This window comes from Felis catus, chromosome A2 (genome assembly GCF_018350175.1).
Source record: "Felis catus isolate Fca126 chromosome A2, F.catus_Fca126_mat1.0, whole genome shotgun sequence".
NCBI classification, from domain to species: domain Eukaryota; kingdom Metazoa; phylum Chordata; class Mammalia; order Carnivora; family Felidae; genus Felis; species Felis catus.
In genome coordinates this window covers 136104957-136129566 of record NC_058369.1, presented here as the reverse complement: position 1 = coordinate 136129566, position 24610 = coordinate 136104957, and the positions used below count along the sequence as shown (strand labels likewise).

The window sequence follows — 24610 nt, the reverse complement described above, 5'->3', positions numbered from 1 at the left end:
AAGATTCATTACTCCCCCCTTGTTCCATTCTAGGCTTCTAAATACTGTATTTTTGCTCTTGTGATCATAATTATTTGATTTATATCTCCTTGAGAGGAAGACTGTGTCTTCTCTGTATCTACCATGCCCTACCCAGTTTTTCCCAAAGTTCTCTAATGATAAGAGGCACTTGGTAAATTATCTGGATCACCTGGTCTCTCTCTGGAAATTCTGATCCAGTAATTCTGGGTTAGGGCCTAGGAATCGGTTGTTCTAGCAAGCATTCCAGGTGATTCTTATCATCAGGCAAGATTGAGAAATGCTGGCCTAGCATGTAGTTAACACTAGGAAAATATAATTGAGTGAATTAAATAACTACCAATGAACAGAACTTTCTCTCTCCTTTAGATCAGATAATCGTTACATAAATACAGTATTCCAAAATGATTTGTCATTTGGTTCCTAATTTTGATGAAATTGGGAAAGGCAAATACCATGGATCGTTCTGACTCCTTAGACATGAGTGTAGTAAATGATGAACAAATAAATTGAAAGTTGCTGCTGGTAAGGAAGCTATTGATCAGTCATTTATTCACAACTTCATAATTAAGCAGTGCTTCTCAAATGATCTTGCCCCCCTGGGAATATTTGCCCATGCCTGGAGGTATTTGCTTGCCACAGCTGGATTGTTACTTCTAGCATCTAGAGGAGAGGACAGGGATGCTGCTAACCATCCGACAAAGCATGGCAAAACCCTGCTCAACAAATAATGATCTGTTCTCAAATATCAATTGTGTTGAGGCTGAGGAACCCGGCATTAAACTCACTTAAAAGCTTTGGGAAAAAAAAAAAAATCCTGTTGCCCAGGCCACTCCCCTAGACCAGTTACTGAATGTCTCAGGGTGGGAGCCAAGCAGTAGCATTTTTTCAGCTCTCCATATGCAACCAAGGCTGAGAACCATTGAGAGCTTATAGGATGCCAGAAAGAGGAGTGGACTCAAAAACCTGGTTTTAAGCCCAAAGTTTATCACCCATTAGCTGGGAAATTAGGCATGGCACCTCCCAGTTTCTGTTTCTTCATCTGTAAAATAAGAATAACACCTACATCAGAGGGTTATTATAGGGATTAAAGAGATAATGCATTCGACAGTGCCCTGTAACTAAATCTACAAAAGTAAGGTATCATTATTGTTCCCTGTTTGGGCATCAGTCCAAGTGGCAGAATTGGGTAATTTACTTGCTTAATGCCACAAACATTCTTGCATGCAAATCCATGCTTGCCTTTTTGCCTAAAATGTTCTACATATGCAAAGAGTTGGAAAACTCATATGCTTAGGTGAATTTTTTTAATATAATAAAGTCTCCTTTATTCTTGTTATATTTGATATGTTTGAATTCATATAAAGTGTTAATAAAGCAATTCCTATGATGTTTGAAAATAATACAGAGACCCCCACATGTTTAAGGGGAATGAAGCTTACATTGCTTTGAAGCATGGTTTAAGACTGATGAGTTAAGGCTAATGAGTTAAGGCTCTCTCGTATCATGTTACTTCCAAGTGCAGTGCATAGACCAGCAGCAGCCACATCAACTGGGTGATTGTTAGACATGCAGAATCTCAGGACCCATCTAGATGTCTTATATCAACATCAATATTTTAATAGCTCCTGGGTGATTTGTAGGCACATTAAGATTACAAAAGCATTACTCTAGAAAATCCTATGTGGGAAATTAGACAACTCAGTTCTCCCAAACATCAGGCATACAATAGTCCTCTGTGAACCCATGTCTATCTGGGTTTCTTGCATCTCATATGGATTCAGACTGCTGCCAACTGCATGCATAGGGACACTCTCCATCTGTCACTTCTCTTTTCCTTGCCACCTCTGGGTTTTTGGCAGCCATTCTATGTTAGTAGGTAGTGATCTTAGAGTTTTCAGCGTAAGCGTAGGCAGAAGATAGTCAGTGTTTATTTCTGCCAACCAATCATTTGAAACATTTCTTTGTTTTCATTATCCTGAAAAATAATTTACCTGGCAATAGCAGGGTTAATTCATGAGCTGCAAAACTGGTTTCTTTTGTGCTGAGAAAGCTAGCTCGTTCATCCTTCTTGCTGAGAGAGGCAGTTAATCAGTATATAAAGACCTGTGATTGATGTGGCATAACTTCAAAAGGTACTTGGTTTACTTCTCCATGCAAGAGCCTACTCCCTAAGAAGCAGGCCAAAAGCTTCTCCTGCTTTAGATTCTTAGTATCTTCTCAAGAACTTGTCCATGTTGGCGGGACAGCATGTTCTCAGCTGACATGGGTACCCAACACTTAAGACTCACTTCAAATCATCTAGGAATTTCTTTCAGTAATTCCTATCTCACCTTTCTTTCAAAAGTGTCCCTACATTTGCGATGCCATGAGTTATTATAAATTATATGCATTCAAATCTTCACCTAGGACATTAAAACAATTTTCATGTTATTTGGTAGCCTGTGTGGAGAAGAATTTATTCTGATGTGAGAGAAAGGCCTGTATTTCACCTGAGAAAGCATATCTGAAAGTACTTAGTTCAGAAAGGAAAATACAAAGCCCTATAGGAGAGTGGGGAGAAAAATAAGATTTACTTTGTGAAGAATTAAGGGCTAAAAATGCAGACTAGCGCTTTTTAAAGGTCGGTTAGGGGGTCTGGAGAAGAGTTAAAAAAAAAAAGTTCCAACCTCATGAGTTACTTAAGAACCCAAACCCCTGCTTAAGTTCTTGGCTAATGCACATTTGTAGAAACAATCATAAGGTGACTACCTGTGCAATATACATGAATTAGAGTTCTTACAGTCCAGTAAGCAAAGTAATCAACCTCGAAATAGTAAAAAGAAAATAAGTTTTATGTTGTAAAAACACATTGCATTTAAAAGTCACTCTCTTTCATTTTATTAATAACGTGAAATGTACCAATATGTATAAGATATAAGCTTAAAGTTATACTTGTGTTTGATTGAAGGGACCAGTTGCATTATTGTAAAGTCACAACTCATGTAATAGTATTTAAAAATAAGTATTAATAAATCCTATTAGGTCCTTTGATACATAAGGAGTTAAATAGAAAGTGTTATCTTTTGAAGACACTTTTACCTGAAAGAGACTGTCTTTTGGAGAAGATAATGAAGAGAAGATACTGCAGACAGGCTTGCCATCAAGAGCTAAGTGTTCCATCGGGAGGACAACAATGAATGCATTTGATCTAAGTAGAACATAATTTGGTCTTTGAAAAACTGAGAGATTTTTATATATTTATGTGTGCAAAAAAATGTTTTCAGAGAAAGGAGGGATCATGGCGGCTGGAAGCTACCGGGTATGCTTAGTGAAAGAGATGGAATATAACGTTGGGCACTGAAAAAATAAGAAGTAGGGTTTGGCATAAGCAGAGACGGCGGGAGCATTTTACACAGGGGAAGAACATGTGTGAGAACATAGAGACAGGCAGGAGCTTAATGTGTATATGGTAGACCCCAACATGCTTTTCTTGGCACTTTTTCCCTGTCTGCCTCTACTTGGGTTTCAAAAAAACAAAATACTAGCCTCTTTTGTGGCTAAGGGAAGTCATGTGGCCATGAGACAGTTCTGGATAGTAAGTCACATGAATAGAACTCTGCTTGGGGTTCCAGGCAAAGTTTTTGTTTTCTTGATAAAAGGGACAACTATGGTTTACACTAACCTCTCCCCTTTCTGTTTTCTTTCTGCCTTGAATATTAAATATGATGGCTGGTGCTGCAGTAGCATCTTGTGACTATGAGGGAAAAGTCTAGAGAGTTCAAGAAATATAAGCCCCAAATTGTTGGATTGCTAAATCGACACCAGTAGCCAATTTCTTATTGTTTGGGAGGAGAAAATTAATCTTTATTTGCTTAAGCCATTGTGGTCAAGTTTTCGGTCACTTATAGACAAAAGCAATTCTCTCTGATACCATATATGATTAAAAAGTGAAAATTTTTATGTGATTGACACAAAGAATGTTATGGAATGATAGAAAATATTTTCTTGGAGGGTCTGGTTAGATTATGGAGAGCAGAGAGACTGTTTGATACTGTGGGCATTGAGAAGCTATTAAATATTATCAAGGCAGAGAAAATGTAGAAGAGCTACTAATTGGAGATTTCACAAATATTGAAAGATTATTCTGATAATAATGTGCAAGATAATTGAAAAAGAAGCATTAGAAGCAACAGAGCCATGTGTTGAAGATGAATCCCAGATATGGTGAAAATTTAAAGTACTTTTCACTCCTCTCATTCAGAATTTGGGATAATTAGACAAGGTGTTGTGATTTCACAGGCTATGCATGTGTGTTAGTTCAAGTGCAAAGTACCATAGACTGGGTGAATTAGCAATAACAGAAGTTTATTTCTCACAGGTCAAGAGCCTGGAAATCTGAGCTCAGGGAGCCAGCATGATCAGGTTCTTGGTGAGTGGCCTTTTCCTCATTTACAGATGGCTGTCTTTGCTCTGTGTCTTCATGGGACAGAAAGACAGGAAAGTGAGTTAGCTAACTCTGGTCTTTTCTTTTAAGAGCACTAATACCATTCGTGAGGGCTCCACCCTCATGACCTAGTTACTTCCCTAAGGCCCCACCTCCTAATAGCTTCACAGTGGGATAAGGGTTTTAACACATGGTTGGGAGTGGGGAAGGACGAAGCAGAATAAATATTCAGTCCATCACAGCATGGTGTAGGTGAAGTCAGTGTACTAAGGTAAACGTTGCATATAATTAAAAACACCATGGAGAAACCTAGGATTCAAAGGATAAAACTTTTTGTGTTTATTTTTACATTTTTACTGTGGTCTTCCATTCCTTAGTGTAGTGCTCAGAAATCTTTTCCTATGAAGTGCCAGAGAGCAAAGGTTTTAACCTTTACAGACTGTACTGTCTCCACTGCAGCTACTCAATTCAGCTGTTGAGAGCAAAAGCAGCTGTAGACAGTACACAAATTAGAGATCATGACTATCTATGCTCCAGGAAAAGTCTATTTACAAAAACAGGTAGTAGGTTGGATTTAGGCTGCAACCTGGAGAAGGGCCAGAATGTAAATTAAGGGTGGAGTCCATATAGTTTAATTTGCATAACATAGATATACATGAAAATAAACTGTACTGTTTATAATGTAAATAGTTTTATGGATTTGCTATAATGGTTAGGGTCTTACTGATGAATAAAATAGTTCTATCTAGGATAAGTAACAAAAGGTCTTTTTTTTTTTTATTATTGAGAGAGAGAGAGTGCAAGTGAGAGAGGGTGGAGAGAGAGAGAGGGAGAATCCCATGAGGGGCAGAGAGAGAGAGAGAGAGAGAGAGAGAGGGGGGGGGAGGGTTCACCTGAAGTGGGGCTTGTGCTCACCTGATGGAACTCAGGAACCATGAGATCATGATCTGCACTGAAGTCAGATGCTTAACTGACTGAGCCACTCAGGCACCCAGTACCAAAAGGTCTTAAATCTTAAAGAATCACTGAATTCACCTTTCACTTCTCAAAATCATTGTGTAATTTTTTTATGCAATCCAAGATTGTGATTTTCCTCATTAACATAGTTCCTTATCCCCAGGTAATGAATATCACACAACGTCACAAAACTGCATTCCTTTTAAAATATTTTCTAATTCTGGGTGCCTGGATGGCTCCGTTGGCTAAGCGTCCAACTCTTGATCTCGGCTCAGGTCATGATGTCAGGGTTTGTGAAATCAAGCCTGGGGCAAAGGGCTCTGCACTGACAATGGGGAGCCTGCTTGGGATTCTCTCCCCCCCCAATAAATAAATAAACGTTTAAAAAATAGCAAAAGATTATTTTCTAATTCAAATTTTTAATTGTATTTTGTTTTTGTGATTTTCCCTGGTAATTTAAATATCAAATTTGTTCTTTCTCTTTCTTTTCTTTCCCTCTTCTTTTTTTTTTTTTTTTTGTCAGCATAGGTTAAGGGATGCTGTGGTAATAAATTACTGGCCACATTTCACTGCTCCCAGCAGCTCTCTGAGGCACCTCACTTTTAGGTGGAGACTCAAGGATATACCTTGTGGCTATGCCATGTGGAGTTGTTGACTTGTAGATCCTTGGACAAGGGAAAAGAGATCACAGCCGTTCTCTATACTGTGGCCTGGATGTTGTGTGTGTCAATTCTATTTATAGCCAAGTTATCAGAACTAGTAGTCACTTGACCCCAAACTACCTGGCAGGTTGAAAAATACCATCTTTCTGTGTGATCAAATGGGACTTAGCACATAGCATTGTCTCTGACACACATTTATTCTATTGTGTAAAAGGTCATAACAGAACCAGTTTGTAGTAACTTGGTTGAGGTTTAAAATTTATCTAGGCTAAATATCCAGCATAACATATAGTGACACATAGAGACATAATATAAGCCCTATAAAAGGTCAAGGTTATTGCCCAGTTTTGTTCCTCAGTTTAGGTAGCTACTGTACAATATCTTGAAGAATCACCAAAAGGGTTGGTTGAGAATTAGAGCACCTGCAGTGTAGAATGAGAGTTCTAGTCAGATGTTATGTTACTGGACCACCACAAAATGATATATATTCTAGTTCATTCCCTATAAGGATTTAAATATTATCCTTAGCCAGGCATAGTTAAGAGAATACCCTTTGTTCTGGGTCATCTTTTGTTTTATCCCTCAGTTCCATTAATCTGGTCGAGAGTCTCCCACCATTACTACACAGTTAGCGTTGTGGTGCTTTTTCTTTAAATGAGAGGCTTTATATTGCTCTTTGCTATTTACATATGAACTGTGTAAAATTGGCTGCCTGCTTTGTATATGACTCCAGAAGTAACAGAATGTTACCATCATCTGTCTGGTCTCTAAAATCTGAGCTTTGGCACTCTGTAAATTTACCCTGGGTTTGCTCCCAAGGTTGAAGGTATATTTTGTTCCTTTAGGCACATGATTCTCACCAGGGAAGCCTGGATTTCTGGGTTTGTAGGTGGGAATTAGAATCTCTGAAGGTATGGGCAGTGTGTGTAGTAAGAAAAAACATATTTAGCATAACAATGCAATTTTACATGTTGAAAAATAACTGTTTTAATAACTGAAGCTCCTACAAGTAAAATTCAACCACCTTCTTGGCTGCTGGGAATATGCAGGATTGGGAGGATACATTTCTGAATCAGCAGGGAATTGGATTTTTACATTTATTAAAAAGCACATTGGGTTTAAATGTGGAGAATTTTTTTATGATGGGAAAAGCTAAAAATAGATCCTCCACTGTGCAGAAAAAAGAAACCAACAGCATGATTGGGAGATCTGAGGGCAAGCAGGTCAAAAGGTAAGAACTCAGAGCAGTGGGTAAAGGAATGACATTAGGAGACTGAAAATATCTCTAGGAAATCCTTAGGAATATAAAAAAGGATCCTGGATACACCTGGTGGTATGGGATGAGAGCTCGCATTATTTAATTTGGATATTAAAGGAAGGTGGATAAAGTTGTGATCACTAGAATTGCATTTGTTTGAAGCGTAACATGTGACCTTTGCATGGCTAAAATCACAAGCCCATATGGACTTTGGTTTCTTTTCTTCAAAAATTCTGTCATTTTCTGAGATTTCCCCCTACAAACACTCATGCATAAAATCAGACAATTAGCCAACAGTCAATGACCAAATATTTATCAATCCCATATAACGATCAAAACATTACAAGCCAAAGTCCTATAGGTGTTGCAAAACAGGATATAAGCTTTCCTGTCTGCAAGGAACTTACAGTCTATTTGGGAAAACAAGATATAATTGTAAATAATGCAAAAAGTACATAATTTTCTATTAGAACAAGGATAAGCAAAATATTGGCTTGTTGTGGGACAAATCTGGCCCAACATCTATAGCAATTCTCACACTGCATAGGACAGAGTTGAGTGATTGCTACAATGCATGCCCACAAACCTAAAATATTTGCCACCCTGCACTTTATAGAGAAAGTTTGCCAACACTTGTATTAGAATAATAAAAAATGTCACGTTGCAAAATGGGATAGATTCCAAGCAGATAACAGAGAGGACAGAGCTACTGGACTTAAGAAGCCCAGCCTGGGAAAGCTTCAAGGGGTCCCAGCAGCCCAATTTATTGAGACAAAGAGGAGGGCAAGGAAACTGCAGTTTCCACAGAAAAAAGGTGAAGAATGAAGGATTCTTATGATTAGTAAGAAAATGCTAAATGTAACTGCATACTGTTTTTATTATATCTTTTCTTAACATTTCTTCTATGCTGACCCACAAAATAATTAATTTGGGGAAAATCGAATCCTTTTAAATGTTCTTCAGTGTTATAAAATCAACACTGATTAAAAATTCACTACCCTCTCTTGAGAAGCAGGAAATATTGCTGTATAGATACATTTATTTATTTATTTGTTTATTTATATAACTTATTTGTTTATTTTGAGAGTGGAAGAGAGAGAGAGAGAGCAGGGGATGGGGCAGAGAGAGAGAATCCCAAGCAGACTCTGCACTGACAGGGTGGAGCCCAATGTGGGGATTGAATCGACAAACTAGGAGATCATGACCAGAGCAGAAATTGAGTCCCACACTGACCGACTGAGCCACCCAGATGCTCCACTGCATAGATGCTTTTAATAAACGAAAATTTGTGATTCACTCTAAAGATAGAGGAGTACTGGGGCGCCTGGGTGGCGCAGCCGGTTAAGCGTCTGACTTCAGCCAGGTCACGATCTCGCGGTCCGGGAGTTCGAGCCCCGCGTCAGGCTCTGGGCTGATGGCTCAGAGCCTGGAGCCTGTTTCCGATTCTGTGTCTCCCTCTCTCTCTGCCCCTCCCCCGTTCATGCTCTCTCTCTGTCCCAAAAATAAATAAAACGTTGAAAAAAAAACGTTAAAGATAGAGGAGTACATAAATGAATTTCAAGGGAAATTTCCACAAGAAAATGTGGAAATAAAATATCAATATTTATTGTATTTTGATTGAGAGATTTCTATTACCACCTGTCCTTAATTCATAGATGTATTTTATTAACCACTGCCATTTTGACAAATGAAAATACCTGAAGATAAATGGTAATTGATACATACTCAGGACCTAATTATTTTCCATTGTGTTGAATTATTTTGACCCCTTCACACCTTTCTCAGTGCCTCTGAGTCCTTTGGATGCTGTGGGGTCATACTCTCACCCAGATCTGCTTTTCCCAGAAAATGCCCCATGTTCCACACTCTTCCTTGCTCTTATCTTCTCCCCCAATTTGAAATTATTTTCTTAGTATCTTGTATCTTGGGGGGTCTTACTAGCTACTTAAAGACAATTAGATGAAAATGAGTTAATATGGCTTTTAGTAAACATCTGCTGGTGTTATGATACAGCACTAGGATAATGAAGAATTCATTCACTCCTAAAACTTCCTTGGTAATGTGCTAGGCTCACAGGACACAAAGATGGATATTTGCTTTTGAGTAGTTGCTGTCTTCAGCAATGTGCGCCAAAAGGTGGTCCCTGAGTGATCTCCAGATGAATCTCCTGGGCTGCTGATTAAAATATGCAGCTGTTTAGCCTCAAAAAGGGCTTATTCAGTAGAGACACATGTGGAGGCCACTCAGCATGCACATTTTTAGCTTGCTTCCATTTTTCTGTACTTTAAGGCCAGAAGGAGATGATTCTTGGATTCAGGGCATCAATCAACCAGAACCCTGCAGCCATAGCCAGTTTTGCCTTGCAGATATGTTTTTAAAATTGGAAAATTTCACATAAACATTTGATTTCTTCCATCTCCTGAAAAATGAGAAGCTCTCACATTGCTGGGTTTGTGTTTCTTGACTCAGTTCAAGGAGAAATTCCCCTTTAGTTGGACAGAGCCTGTGCCTTCCTTTTGGCTCAAGTCCCCATCATTCTCCATTGTCTGAAACCCATGTCCACCCTTATTCAGATATCCTTCATACCTAGCTCTTTGTAATCATTTGATTTAATAGCCTGTGATCTGGATTCCAATGGATAATTACATATTCAAAAAAAGTGGTTTTTTTGTTAATGTTAGCCCAGTATATATGTGTTCCAGGTAATGTTAGGCTAGAACTTAATTCTATGCATACCTTCTGAAAGGCCTTAGGAAGCGGGAGTTTTAGGTTCTAGAGCAAGAGAGTGGGCAAGATATTTGGGACAGGTGTTCCCTTTGTCATCTGGCCAGCACAGGTTTAGTTTAGGCTCTTGAACATAGGTAGCAGGAAATAGAATTAAAGTCACCTTGTTTCTTTCTAAATCTAGCATTTCTATAGCAATTGTCACCATGGTATCTTGATGTATTCTGACAGGGGAAATTTCACTGATTAAAAAATGTGGTAATAAGGGAAAGAGAAACTCCTTCCATGCTTTAGCCCCAGAGACACTTCCTTAAAGAAGAGCTCAGAAATGTATATATATACAGGACAGGAGTTCCACCATGGTCTGACCCAGCCAAGGGTAGGTGGAATTTCTTAATGATAATGCAGCAGATGTCCAGCTGAAAGAGCCTTGAACCTGAAGGCTGGAAGATACCTCTAAGTCATAACACTCCTGGTGTAGCTCTTTTCAGCATCCTGGTACTTGTGCATGTTAATCTCATTCAGTCCTCACAACAACCCTGTGAAGTAACTATTGAGATGCTCGTTCCCAGTTTATAGTGATGAGAAACAGTCACTGAAGATCCGTCACTTGCTTCAGCTCTAACAAGTCTTCTAGTACCAAGGTCCTTCATTTTAAATTACAACCAGTGTTTTAAATTCTTATTCAGCCTTCACAGCTTTTGCCATTTACCTAGACCACTGGAGAAGTGGAGCCCCCTGGAGTTTTGTGGTATGGGCAGTTCTGAACTCTGGCACATTGACAGAAAAGGTTTGCATACGGGGTACACTGCAGGCATAAATAAGACAAGCTTTGTGCAATTCCTGGTGGGCTGGCTATAAATCCTCTTTTTGTCAAACTCATTAAAGCACATTCAGAATCAAGTGAATGAGATGATATAATGACCTTGAATCTGATCTCATTCTCAGTATCCTGCCCCTCCCTTAAAAAAAAAAAAAAGAAAGAAAAAGAAAAAACTTTTTTTTTTTATCGGAACATTTGCACTGAAAAACACCAAGGCACACTGCACTGGTTCAAGTCTGTCCATGACTTGTTACACTAGAGATGTGAGCTAACTCCAGAGATGACCTGGCTGAAATAAAGTCACTTGTGGGAGAGCACGGGAAGAATGAGTTCATTCAGAATAGATGCTATATTAGTTTTCTAGGGCTACCAGAACAAAGTACCATAGACTGGGTGGCTTTATTTATTTATTTAAAAAAATTTTTAATGTTTATTTATTTTTGAGAGACAGAGAGAGCATGAGCAGGGGAGGGGCAGAGAGAAAGGGAAACACAGAATCTGAAGCAGGCTCCAAGGCTCTGAGCTGGCAGCATAGAGCCCAACGCAGGGATCAAACTCATGAGCTGTGAGATCGTGACTTGAGCTGAAGTCCAATGCTGGACGCTTAACCGACTGAGCCACCCAGGTGCCCATATCTTCTTACTGTTTTGGAGGCTGGAAGTTCAAGACCAAGTTGGCAGCAGTGCTGGTTTCTCCTGAGGCCTCTGTCCTTGGTTTGCAGATGTCCATCTTCTCTTACAGATGGTTTTCCCTGTGTGTGTCTGTGTCCTAATCTCTTTTATAAGGAAACCAGGCACATTGGATTAGACACCCCCCTTCCACCCCAATAACCTCATTTTACCTTAATTACTTCTGTAAAGATTCTATCTCCAAATACAGTCACATTCTGAGGCACTAGGGGTTAGGACTTCAACATGTGAATTTTGAGGGGGATATAATTTAGCTCATGACAGATGCTTATGTCAACCTTTTTCAAAGGATTTATGAATTGTTAGTATGCATGTTGATGGTGGATGGCAAGATACTTGCACCACTAGGTCTTAGACATATTTTTAAGTCTAAGTTTACTCCACTGTTATGATGAAAATAAATAAATACATAAAATCTTACTGGAATCACATAAACTACATTGTTTTGCCTTAGGGATCATGAAGTCAAAACTCTATGGAAAACAAGAAAGTAATGTAATTATGGGAAACAAGGAAGTAAAGTAAAATAAAACAGGGCAGTGGAGATTTTAGACAGCTGGAGAGCACAAGCCCTAGTCTCAAAGGGACTCAGTGTGAGCACAAGTGGTTTCAGATACTCTGAATTTTTGAGAAGTTGAAAGGCTGAATTTTTATATGAAATTCCTCAATTTTAAAATGTGGGCAATTATTCCCTTAAAAAAAATAACATTGTATGAGTCAAACAAAATATGTCTGCTCATTGGAATTAGCCCATTGGCTTGGATTAGGCTGAATTTAGATCTAATGGCCTGGACAAGTTCTACTTAATCCCTAGTGATAGTTTTGGACCAACACTATGTAGTATTTAATTAAAACATGTCCTTATTGAGTAAAAAGAGGTATGCTTCAAATGTAGCAATAATCAATTTGGCCAGAACCGTCTTGTAGGATCCATCCCACATTTTTCTCTTATGACTTTTGCAAGCACTTACGGAGAGTTTTTACTATTTAATCTAAAATCTTGGAATGCTTGGTTTAAAATTTTCAACATTATACAAAATAGCCTGGTTAGGACTGTTGCATAGCTGTAGGATCATTTTTTAAATTCATAAAATATTTCTGCAATGTCATGTATATATGGGTGACTGTTTATTCTTTAATAAGTGTATGCGGAGCATGGAAATAGTAATGAGTCAAAATTTGCTAGGAGTTTAGTGGGGGCCACTGTTCCAAGTGCTTTAAATGAATCAATCAACGTCATACTCCCAACAACCCCGTAGAGGCAGGAGCCATTATGATGGCTCTTAACTGATGAAGTCACCGAGAACAGCACTTGCCCAAGGTCACACAGCTAGAAAGAGGCTCTTAATTATGGAACCCTGCACTTAACAACTGAACTACAGTATGTGTTCTGAGTTGTTTTATTTTATTTGGCAGATAGGAGGGAGTACCATTTGGGATCTTTAACCTCGGTCCTCAGTATACCCTACTTAGCCTAATACATCTATATTTCCATCCTTCTCCACCTCCTATATATATATATATATATATATATATTTATATGCACATTTATATATTTATGCATATATATAAATATGTATAATATATATTATATAATATATAATGTATATGCACATATATATTTTATATGCACATAAATATATATATTTTTATATGCACATTTTATATAAATATATCTTATATATTTATGTATATTACTTACTAAATGCCTCAATTGGGCAGAAATTTTTATTTTAACAAGTATGAACTCTCTTTAAAATCTATAGAGTAAACTTCTTAAATGATGGGGTTCACGAGTAGAATTCCATGGGAAGTACATGAAAAATTTTTAAAAAATTATATTTTCATGTTTGTTCACTTCTCACTGATAGTTAACATTTACTTCAATTATCAATCTAGGCAACGGACCATAGTAGATCTGGCAGTACCTATGACTTTGTCACAGTAGCCATTACAGATATTTTTAAGTCTCAATACAATTGTTACCGAGATCTCAAAATATCATTTACATTCATGGAAACTTCAAAATTACCTTAATTATGGGCCCACTACTATATCATCTTATTTCCTTATGGAAGAGAGAGGCACATCTATTCCTCCGTTATAAATTTTTCTTTTTTTATATGCAGAATTTTGATCACTGGGTTTGAATATAACTCATTTTCTTTATGATGCCATGTTTTGTTTTATGCACTTACATTTTTTTCTGAGAAGAAATCTGTAAATTTCACCATAATGCCAAAGGAGCCAATGTAGCTAATCAGTAGTATTTACTCTATCCGTCTATTCACCTATCTACCCACTCATCAGTTACACAGAATTAATTTGACTAAATATTTATTGACTGCTTGTCATGTACTGGGTTCAGTGTTAACACTGCAGCCTTGGAGTTAATGTTCTTCTATGCCCACCAATCTTCATTTGACCTTGAAGTCCAGAAAATCTGCCAAAGTTTCCCAGAATGTACCAGAATCACATTTGAGATGTGTTTGTTCTTTGAAAGACATCCATTTAACCACCAGTCCCTTAACTAAGGAAAACCTAGGGCCATCCTCACTCTATTCTTCCTCTTTTCCTCTTTTCAATCTCTCATTTTTCTTTTATTTTCTGAAAGTCATCAGGCACACTACTCCCTAGAATAGAAGGCACGTTGCTACATTTTTAAGACTGATAATAGAATTTATACATCATGGTATTATATTCTACTGCTGCAATGTCATCCTTTATTGCCAACATGGTTTTTCATGTCTGTTTCTGGATGACTTAGCAGATCGGTGCCTGGATTCTGTTTGTCAATGGCAACTGGAGAGTCTCAGCTGGGTTCCCCCCAACCCCAGGATAAGAAAATAAATAACACGGTCCTGGATACAATCCAATTAGGCAAGGGAACATTAGGAAGTTTTGTTAGTTATAAACACTCCTTCTAAAAGTAAGTACATGTGGTTTTCAGTTCCAGTCATGACAGAGTGCTTAGCATTAGGTCAACCCTCCTATTAAAAACAACAAAAAGAAGTGAAACACCATATATATGAAATGACTGGTAGAAGGTGTTGGCAGGTCACACATGCAGGCAGGACTTGAGGGGCTATAACTTTTGAGAGGAGGGCTGGGATGGGGGTAGGGGCTAGTTGGGGAAAAATGAGTTTTACTGGGCTAAGGAGACAAAGGTCAGTATTTGAAGGTTGCCAAAGTATGTGGGACTTGAAGGAAAAAGTCCCAGAGAGGAAGAAACTTAAGAGAAAGAGTCCAAAAAATCTGTGCATGATTTCCTCTCAAATTTTAGGCTAAATTCTAAGCTGAGCATGTACAGGATGAAGTTCCAAGAGAGCCAACACAAAACAGTATGTGGGAGGCCAAGGAGCTGAGCAAAGATTTCATAAACAGGACACAAAACACTAACCACACTAGAAAAAGATTGATCAATTGGATTAAATAAAAAAGTCAGTACTTATGTGCTGATATACAAGCTCATGAAAATATTCTCCTGTTAGAGGTTTTATTGCTTTTGCCTTTCACATTTGAATCTGTGACTCCACTTTTGTGTGTTTCTCTAGCTCTCAAAATGATTTTTTTATAGGAAATAGAGCTATATAATGTGGTATTTGTAAGCAGGGTGCCTTTATCCACTACTCAAGCTCAGAGGGTCGGGAGAAGCTTCCAGTCAACTTCTCCCTTGCTCCTTCCTCAAATCTTAAATTCTGGGAATGGGAGTTCACCACCACCATTCCAGTTGGTATCTGTGGCCACATAGGGTGGGGTTGAGGGCTGATCCAAGCAGAGTATGTCAAGCAAAGTTGTCTCATGACCAAATGGCATCATCCCTTTTGGATGGTCAATAGTCAGGAGGTGGAGACTGAAACTGACAAAGTAAGGTCCTTAGCAGATCTGAAGGAAGCAAAAAGTAGCAGTAAGACACTTTCCAACTGAATTTATTCTTAACAAAGATGTTAATGCTGAAAGGGCTAAATCATGAACATTAAAAGATGGTGTAATGATAAATGGATGTTGATTCTGAGTAATGGTCAGTATGTGGTTATTTCTGTTTCTCCATAAGGAAAAAATACTATATTGCTAGCATAAAAGTACTTCAGTGGTTGAATATTTCTTTTACTGCCAGAATAAAACATTCTAGACTACTTAAATGTTGATTTGTCAGAAGTATTTTTCTTTATTCTGTAAGTGACTTCACCTTCCCTACGATGAAAATAGTAACACTAATGCTTTTTTTCTTTCAGTTCTTGAATCATATATATAATTAAGCCTCCAAGTCTAGCCATGACATTGTTCTATAAATATTATGAATTAAATTTTATTTTATATTCATTGGTTAGTTGAAGAACTTCTGGTATTTATATTTATGTTATTATTATTATTTCTTTTCAAACAATGGCATCACATTTTCAGGCAATTTTAAATGAGCTAAATTGATTTTAATCAAAAAAATGTCTTGGTGGACAAAAAAACTGTTGTCATCAAGTGAGATTTTGGGCAGTGTAAGATGGAATTTATGTCTCAAAAATTCCAAAGGTATTTGAAACTCCATTAACTTAGTGTACAGCTAATTAATTATGATTTCCTGGAAAATGTTGATGTATTTTGGGCTATTTCACATTTTTACATGGGAGAACTACATAACATATTCATGGCTTTTCTATATTTTTTATCATAAGTAAATATCACTGAATCAATCATAAATATTATCTACATATTTATTAAAATTTAAGGGCATTAATCTTTAGTTCTTAGTAATTCTTCAAACACTGCATTTCCTTTTGTTTTTTTGTGTTTTTTTTTGATTTTGCATTTCCTTTTGAATTGACCAATATATACCCCATGAAAAGAAAATGTCTAGCTCTATACTCCTAATCAGATGAGAAAAGGGTCTGATCTCACAACTTATTTATATAGTTTTTAAACTTTCTAAGAAAAATAACGCTTGTTATAATTGATGCCTAATGGTATAAACACCCCATGCGTTATGGTTGCCTAGTAACTACGTACTGCAGGCTTGTGGGGTTGCTAATGAGGCTGAATAAACGGAAATATTCAGATCCATTTCCAATTCAGGTGGATGAGGGGCAGCAGTGGTCCAGATTTCTTTGTTAAAATTGTTTTTCCATAATGGTTTTGCACTAAAACACCTTTTGCCCTAGAACTTACTCTAGTTAATGACTTCTGCAGATAAGAGATCAAACCAACAAGTAATGGCTTAAGATTTTTAAAACATTCAATGGAACTGAATCAACATTGATTCATTGTTCTCTGGGAGCCCCAGTTTCTGTTCTGAGTGACAGGACGGGGGAATAATGTTCTTACTTTACCTTTAACTCTTTAATAAAATCTTTTTGGACATCGCTTTAGCACTGAATGACCAAATGCAATTTCCAGCTAGAGGTGGTGTTAAAAGGGGCTGGAAATGATTATAATGATATATTTAGGTTGGCTTTGGCTTGTATCCTACCTAGCAGATTTAATTTCCTAATTACGTTTCGCTTTAGCTTAGGTAAAATTAGCTTGCATTCCCTTGGCACACACCAACTGCAGTTGGTGAAGGAGGCCTTCCAAAACCATAGGTTGTTGACAAGAGTGGCTAACTAGATTAGGATTAAATTTACTGAGTAAAATCCACAAAGAGCCTAAGCACATGTAGATAATGACAAGTTGACTATGAGGGAATGTAGTCAGGTCATGTGAAAATGCATTTCTGGCAATGTCTTAGTTTCAAAACCATGTGATAGATACAGGACACTCAAGCTCATCTTGCCCTCTTTTGTTAGAGTTCAGAGTGTCAAGGCCTGGGGCTTTGTAGGTGGGTCACCAAGGTGTAGACAGGGATAAACATAAACATGGCCTAGAATATTTAAATTGTATAACGATAGCCTTGCGGATACAGTCAGCAATGGTTTGCTACTCAGTAATTTTGTCATTTGGCAATACTAAGACATGATAACATATGGTTTGCTCTTTGGAGTTCACATAAATGTTGTCATTTAGCTGAAATAAAGAATTCTCTTGCTCTATCAAGGCAACTGTTTTAGGATATGTGTATGTTCCTTTACCTTTTCACATGGAAGGAAGAATCCCTTTGCATCATTATATATAACTCTCTGAGTTTTTGGTTTAGTGGGTTGGAGGATGTGGTTGGTGAGGCCAAGGCCATGGTTTAATCAGAACACCACTTGGCTCCCCTGGCCCCCCACAGTCTGCACTCCTAGCTGGAGGACCCATTTCATTGGTCTTAAAACAGAATCTTGGAGTATGGCTCAGCACAAGCACCTCCGTTCCAGGGTTCAGAAAATAATTTGTTTTAATTTGACAATAAATTCATTTGTCAGTGGGTCAAATTTTAAGTTCATAAAATTTTAAGTTCAGGCACATCATTATGTTCAAAGGAGAAGACAATGAAACTAATAGTGTTCTGTTTGCAGTGTATTCAGTATCTCTCCTTCCATTTTAATGCTGAAAGAAATTTACCAATTAAAAAATCATGATTTGTTTTTGTTTAGGGATTTCTTTTCTTCCTGCTTATACTCCTGTATCTTTTCCTTTCCCTTGCCTTTTAGAAATTTTCACTCTAGCCCCGGGATGTCTTTTTTTTTTTTAAGCTATTTAATGAAGCTTGAAAAGATTTAATTTCTGGAGCCATCAGGTCACTACTCTTTCAGATCTATTCGATCTGACTCTAGTAGAGCCTGTCTTTGTGCAAAGAAAGTCTTTCAGAAAGAGTTAATTTGCAGTCTCAATAGAAGTTAATTCTCAGGAGAGAATTTAAACCAGCAAGTGTCCTCCTGGTAGAGAAGCAGCCCTGGGCCAGGCCACTGGTGAGGGAATTAACTCCTAATGTGCTAGTTACCTCTGTGCAGTAGGGTGGGATATTCTGTCAATCCTTGGCAGTAGGCAGTGGCAGCTTTAAGGTAGGGACAAAACACTGTTTATTTTTCTTCCTAGGTCTTGGATTTTGGCCCTTAGAAAACGTGCTGTTGTGTGATTTTTTTTTCAACTGTTTATTTCTTATTTTACAAAAAAAAAAAAAAAAAAAAAAAAAGAGGGGGTAGGTGAGAGGGAAGAAATTAGGGTTTGAATCTTTTGTGATGATTCTGCTTCAGTTGTATTTAGACTCATAGAAGCTATTTCTTCCCAATAATGATTTTTTTAAATTGAGCTGCATGTATAAAATAAATGAGAGTTGCTTCTCAGAGATATTGTCATGTCATATTCCTAGTTCTTAACACCTAAGTGAAGTTTATTATTTTAGTTTTTTCCCCTATAAGGGAGCCAGTTAATTTCTCTGGTAGTAATTGAACATCAGTACCAAGTGTCAGTGTCAAGAAGATTCATTGTCTTTTGATGTGTGAAAATGCATTTTGAAAAGAAGGAATGTTTTGGGTTCAAACTTCAAGTTTCAACTATCAGTTCAGCATTGAAGTTTTACTGTCAAATGCTTTCCTTTCATCGTATAGGGAGTCTATTTATTCTAATATTGAACAATTTCAGAGAGAATATTTGATAAAAGATAGTGGTGTAACAAACAGGGATGGAAATCAGGGGACTCAGAGAGGGAGTAGCTATCAGAGTAAAGTCAAAGACAGTAAATAAATGATCACCTCTGCTTACAGGATAACCTTGAGGTGATTTCTAAGACTGTGACCCTTAACCCCAGGGTTCCAGGTGAAAGTTCTTTCTTGATGTAGACCCCTTCTGGGATGGAACTTTTTTTAAAAATGTTTATTTATTTTTGAGAGAGAGAGAGAGAGAGAGAGAGAGAGAGAGAGCATGAGTGAGTGGAGAAGGGGCAGTGAGAGAAGAGGACAGAGGATCTGAAGAGGGCTCTTTGCTGCCAGCAGTGAGCCTGATGTGGGGCTTGAACTCACGAACCATGAGATCATGACCTGAGCTGAAGTCAGATGCTTAGCTGAGCCACCCAGGAGCCCCTGAACTTTTAACAATTATATTGATCCATCCTTTTCAGGTCCTTTGCAGATGATATTCTCTGCCCTGGTTTGGATCATATTTAGATCTAATGTGGAAAGTGAAGCAATTAAAGTGCCAAAACCTTTCATTAGGAGTCAGCCATTTTAAAAAACGGCTTTGATCTGTTAACCCTTGGACTGAACATTCCAGTCATTCATCTTCCAAAATTTTAAGTCCAGGATTTGGTTGTGGTTTGAATTTACTTTTTTTTTCAGACACAGCTTGAATGCCTCCATTTGATTTTGTGCTTTCAACACATTTTTTTGAGATCTGGTGATTTGGGAAGGCCTGTACCATATGGTCTTGATAAGGTGATAGATTTTCACATCCTGGGGATTGGCAGGAAAGGGTAGGAACTGAATCAGATGTGGGAAGAGAAAATTAAGAGTTTGGGCCTAACTCATCTCCTGATATATCTTCTGAGATGTATAATTCCCATAAAAATCAATTTTTAGGAAAAAGTCATGTGTTGTGTGTCTCTGTGTGTTGTCCTATCTCATGGGGGTCTCTTAGATTCTCTTAAAAGTAGAGAGCTTCCTTTTACAAGAACGGCACTTAACATTTCTTGATTAGTCTTTCAGAAATACCCCAGAGTTGGGGTCAAAAACAACAAAAACAGGCCCTGCTACACCTTTCTTGAAAAAGAGATTGTATTAGAAAGGAATAGGCCAAGGGGCTGGATGCAACCGAATAAAAGGTGGCAGGACACATTTTGATCTGGGAGTTGACGGTTTTTGGAGAACGACGAAAGGCAGTGATAGAATAAAACAAAGCCAGATATGTACGCCAGGAGGGTAAAAACGCCCTGATGGCAGTCTTGCAAAAAAACCAAAATCAAAACAACAACAACAAACAAATCCAAGAAAGAAGAAAAGGGTGCCTTCTGTGATTCCTAGCGGTGGCATAGAAGGGGTTGAGGTGAAGGCTTTTCTTGACCGTATAGAGAATTCAGAATCGGGAGGCCTGGCATTTATCCGGTCTGTTCACCGCCGGCTCGGTGGGGACCGTGCCGGGAGAATCACCTACCGGGCTTTTGATTTCACCTCGTCGGGGGCTTTGGTTGCCCCTTCTGCGCCTTGGGTCCCCTTTCTGCGCCTCGGGTCCTACCCCGGGCTGGGCGCGCGTGCCCATTTTCCGTACCTCCACGAGCTGATTGCGGGCAGCCGGGCGCGGGGCCGCGGGGCGGGGACCAGGCGGCGGCGGGCGGCGCTCCGGCGCGCAGCGGGTTAAGGCGGCGGGGGCGGTGGCGAGGGGAGGAGGGAGCGCGCCGGCGGCGGCGGCCCGGCTGCGAGCGCCCGCGTCCCCGGACCGCAGCGGGTTAAGCGCCGCCCGCGCGGAGAGGGCTGAACCCGCAGCCGCCGCTCCGAGCTCGCATTCGGATCCGCTAGAGCAGGAAGATGGCGACGGACGGCGCGAGCTGCGAGCCCGATTTTTCCCGCGCCCCGGAGGACGCGGCGGGGGCCACGGCGGAGGCGGCGGTAACCGAGGTCCCCGGGTGGGCGCGGGGAGGGTGTAGACGCGGGCCAGGGCTCCGGCTGCACCGGTCTTGCCCCCCTGGGGCGCTCCGCAAGCCCCGGCTCCCCGGGGTGCCCCCTCCCCACGGTGCTTCACGGCCGGAGCCCGGGTCGAGGCGGGTGAGGCGGCTGCCTGGGCTCAGGATCCCTTCTTGTCCTTTCCCTGCCCTGCGGGAAGCAGTCCCAGTCCGCTCGGTTCTCGGGGCTCCCAGCGTGCGTCCTGAGCGACCCCTACGCCCACTCCCTCGGCTGCGGCGGGGTTTGGCCAGGGGCGGGGGCTGGGGTGTGTTTGTAAGCGAACTTGACCCCCATTGTTCGCCTCCCGCTGTGCGCGTGATTGAGGGCTAGTGTCTCGGGGCTGCCTGGCATCTCTCAGCGGACCCCGGAAGGCGGCTAGGGGGAGACGGGTCATCGCCAGGCAGGTGTGGGATGCCCATTGTGTGTGTGTGTGTTTCTGTGCCTGAGGCCCCTTGAGAGAGGTTCGGTGCCCGGCTGTGGGCGCTGCTGCCCCCCGCTGCGCGTCGGAGCTTTGGGTTCTAGCTGCCTGCTGCCCCGCCACTTGGTGAGGGGTGGGAAGGTGTCCTCGTTCTTCCCAAGAAGATGTCCGGGCAAGGTGGAGATTTAGCACCTAAGTGGCAACACATTGTTCTTCGCTGGGCTCTGGAAGCCGAATGAGCTTCCATCCATCGCCGGCCCCACTTTCGGCCCCAGAATATCCCCGTGCACAGACTGAATGGTGGTTTCCAGCCCGTTCCTTGGGGGAGGGCTGGACCCACGTTTCCTGGGTGGAAACGTTTTGGGCGTTGAGAAGCAGCTGCAGGAGCTGCAGGGAGCTGCAAAGAAAGGCAGCCCTTGGGAGCGCCTCCCACCCTTGGCGCGATCCCGCTGCCCTAGCCGGAGATTTCGGGTGGGATAGAGCGAGAGGAGAGCATGGAGGCCCCTCAGTTCTTTCCTAAGCAGAGTCGGTGCACGAGCAGCAGAGGGCAGGGCCAGGTGTGAAAAATCTGGGTTGCTTTAACTTCTTCCCTGTTTGGACGTGGGGTTTTCTGGAGGGAGAGAGAGGTGGAAGAAGCTACTTGAGCTGAGCCTGGGGAGGAAAAGAGAAACAGAGGGAGAGGAGGAAAAACGGAGGAGGAGGAGGAGGGCTCCTGATTTCCACTTGTGAAACTTGGAAGTTTTAATTTGAAACTTTTAGGAAAATTGGTTTTTCATTATTTGCTTGGAAAACGTGAATTTAAGATTTCAAACGAAACCTGCTCTCTTGTGATGCAGTGTATTAGTTACCCTTTGTGAAATACAATAAGGAAGCCAGCTCTTAAGACAACACCAGCCTCTCTGGGAAGTTGAAATGATTGGGTACCTTCTACCCCAGGAGATGCTATGGGGAGAGGAGTAGGAGGGAAAAGAAAGAGGTAGGGGTGTGTGTGTTTGTTTCCCAGGAAGGTTGAATTTGTTTAATCGACTTAGAACAGGCTTCTTTCTGTTACCCTCAGTATTTATTCACCTGATGATTAAACCAAACACAAACATCTGATTTATGGTCTGTAGCTGTTCTGTAGTTTTATTGGGTTAGATTGCAAACAGAATCTTGGACACCAGACAGATTTTTGTGTTAAGGTCAGTGTTCCCTTTCTGCTGTTTAAAATTTTCAGGAGTCTGATTTTTCATTGTGGATAGGTGGGGATTTTATAATTTCACCGTGTTTAATGGTAATAGCCATGAAAAATCTGTGAAAGTAAAACTTGTTATTTTTATAGAATCCTTTAGAAAATGCAATAAGGATGTTTAATAGTGTTTTTTTTTTTAATAACAACACTTAGTAGTAAAATTCTGATGATGGCTTATTGTATAGTAAACTGGGCATTTTACTTTTAATTTAATGAGGTGTGGTCCTCCCAAAGCAGCTACTTGACTTAGACTGATTTTTAAATTAAAGCTAGGTTGAGGAATGATAATTGTCATTTTAACTGCTTCTTACCTAATGCTTAAAAATCAAAGGCATATTTATGCATTTAGGGTTCATGGCAACTGAGAACTTAAATTTTTTTTTTTTTCATTTTGGGGAACTTTTTTTTTCATTTTAGAGATTTATTTCATTTCAAATTAGTTTACATATTATGCATTTTTATATGTACATTTGGCAGTCATGAGCCAATGGAGACTCCAAAGCAGTAGGCTATTTTTGAAAGTGAGTGTTTTCACTAAGTTTTGACTATTTAGATTGTTGCTTAGAGACAAGTTTAATTTATAGTTTTCAGCTTAATGTGATTTTCAGTGGAGTGTTTTAAATTTAGTTTGTGATCCTTGTTCTTAGCTGTTTAAATCCTGAAAGCATCCCAAGTGTAAAGCTGGGTAACAGCTACATTATTCAATAGGATCATATTAATAGTCTTTGCTGTGAACCATGCGAGAGACCTGGGTTATTTTCAGTGCTTTAGCCAAATGTGATGACTTTTATAGGCTATATTGCTATTTCTACTCTGAAAATAACTCCTAATGGATAAGGCAGTATGGAAAACAGAAATCTTCCTGCTTTTTTATTGTCACCAAAGAATTTAAGAGTGAAAGGAAAATGGAGGTCTTTTTAATGCTATGTTTGGAAAACCGACCAACATTCTTGTCATTCTGGACTTTTCTGGAGCAGCTAATATGCAAAAAGTAGATATAAATTTTTGTTGTCATGGTGATAGTAACAAGAAAAAAACTTGGACAGTGGTTTTATTAAATGCAAAATAGTAATGTTAAACATATTAACCAGCTAGTACCATGGAAATTTTTGTTTTCCAGGTGACAGTATTGAATGTAAACGCAAAGAAAGCACTTTCTTAGCCAATTTTGCCAACCTGCTTTTGAAAAAAATCTATAGTTATATGGCAGCTATAGAAATTGAAAGTTTCACACATAATTTTTAAGTAGGGAATAATTCAGATTTAACACATTACTGACCACTCACCAAGATGGTGGCATCATGAGTAACATCTTTGCTGCCTTGAAGTAACACATTCCCATGGTGGAAACTGATAAATACCAAGGAATCAAATCAGACATGATGGTGTCATGAAAGGCATGAATAATTTATATTAGGAGTCTGGGGAAGAAGAGTCATGGAGATGATTCCTAGTGGAAGGACCTGGAAACATTCCACAGAAGGATGGCATTTGAGCTGGGTCTTGAGATGGAAGGAGGACTTGGAAGTGGAGACTGCAGGAAGCTGTATGCCATGTGGCTGGTTCTTAGGATTCTTTGAAAGGTGGCTTGGGGCACATGTGAGGGGCTTTCCAACGCGAGCCTACAGGGCTCAACTTAAGTCTCAACAGTGTGCTTTAGAATGATAGGTTAGAAGTTGAGGAAATAGATTAAAATATTCCCCCACGATTAGAATATAACTGATGTTTTCAACATGCTGCTTTTCACTTTTTTTCTTTGTAAATGTGTGTTTCTGTTTGTGCCTGTTTTTTGACTTTATTGTTGTTGGTATTGTTGTTACATTTCTCGCAGGAGCAGTTTTGTTTAGAGCGAAGCATTTGTCTTCTCTGTGATTGAATCCATGCCTCAGCCTGATTGCCAG

General features: G+C 39.6%; 1 protein-coding gene across 5 annotated transcripts in view; it reads left to right on the top strand.

Moving 5' to 3' along the window:
• CTTNBP2 (cortactin binding protein 2) overlaps positions 1 to 24610 on the top strand; it is a 172832-nt gene that overhangs the window by 1273 nt on the left and 146949 nt on the right. The window contains exon 1 of one of the 5 annotated variants that reach the window (XM_045041286.1): positions 4388 to 4429. The exons of 3 other annotated variants lie outside the window; for them this stretch is intronic. In XM_045041286.1, coding sequence (XP_044897221.1) covers positions 4415 to 4429 — 15 coding nt within the window. In that variant the 5' untranslated portion in view covers positions 4388 to 4414. 5 annotated transcript variants of the gene reach the window in all.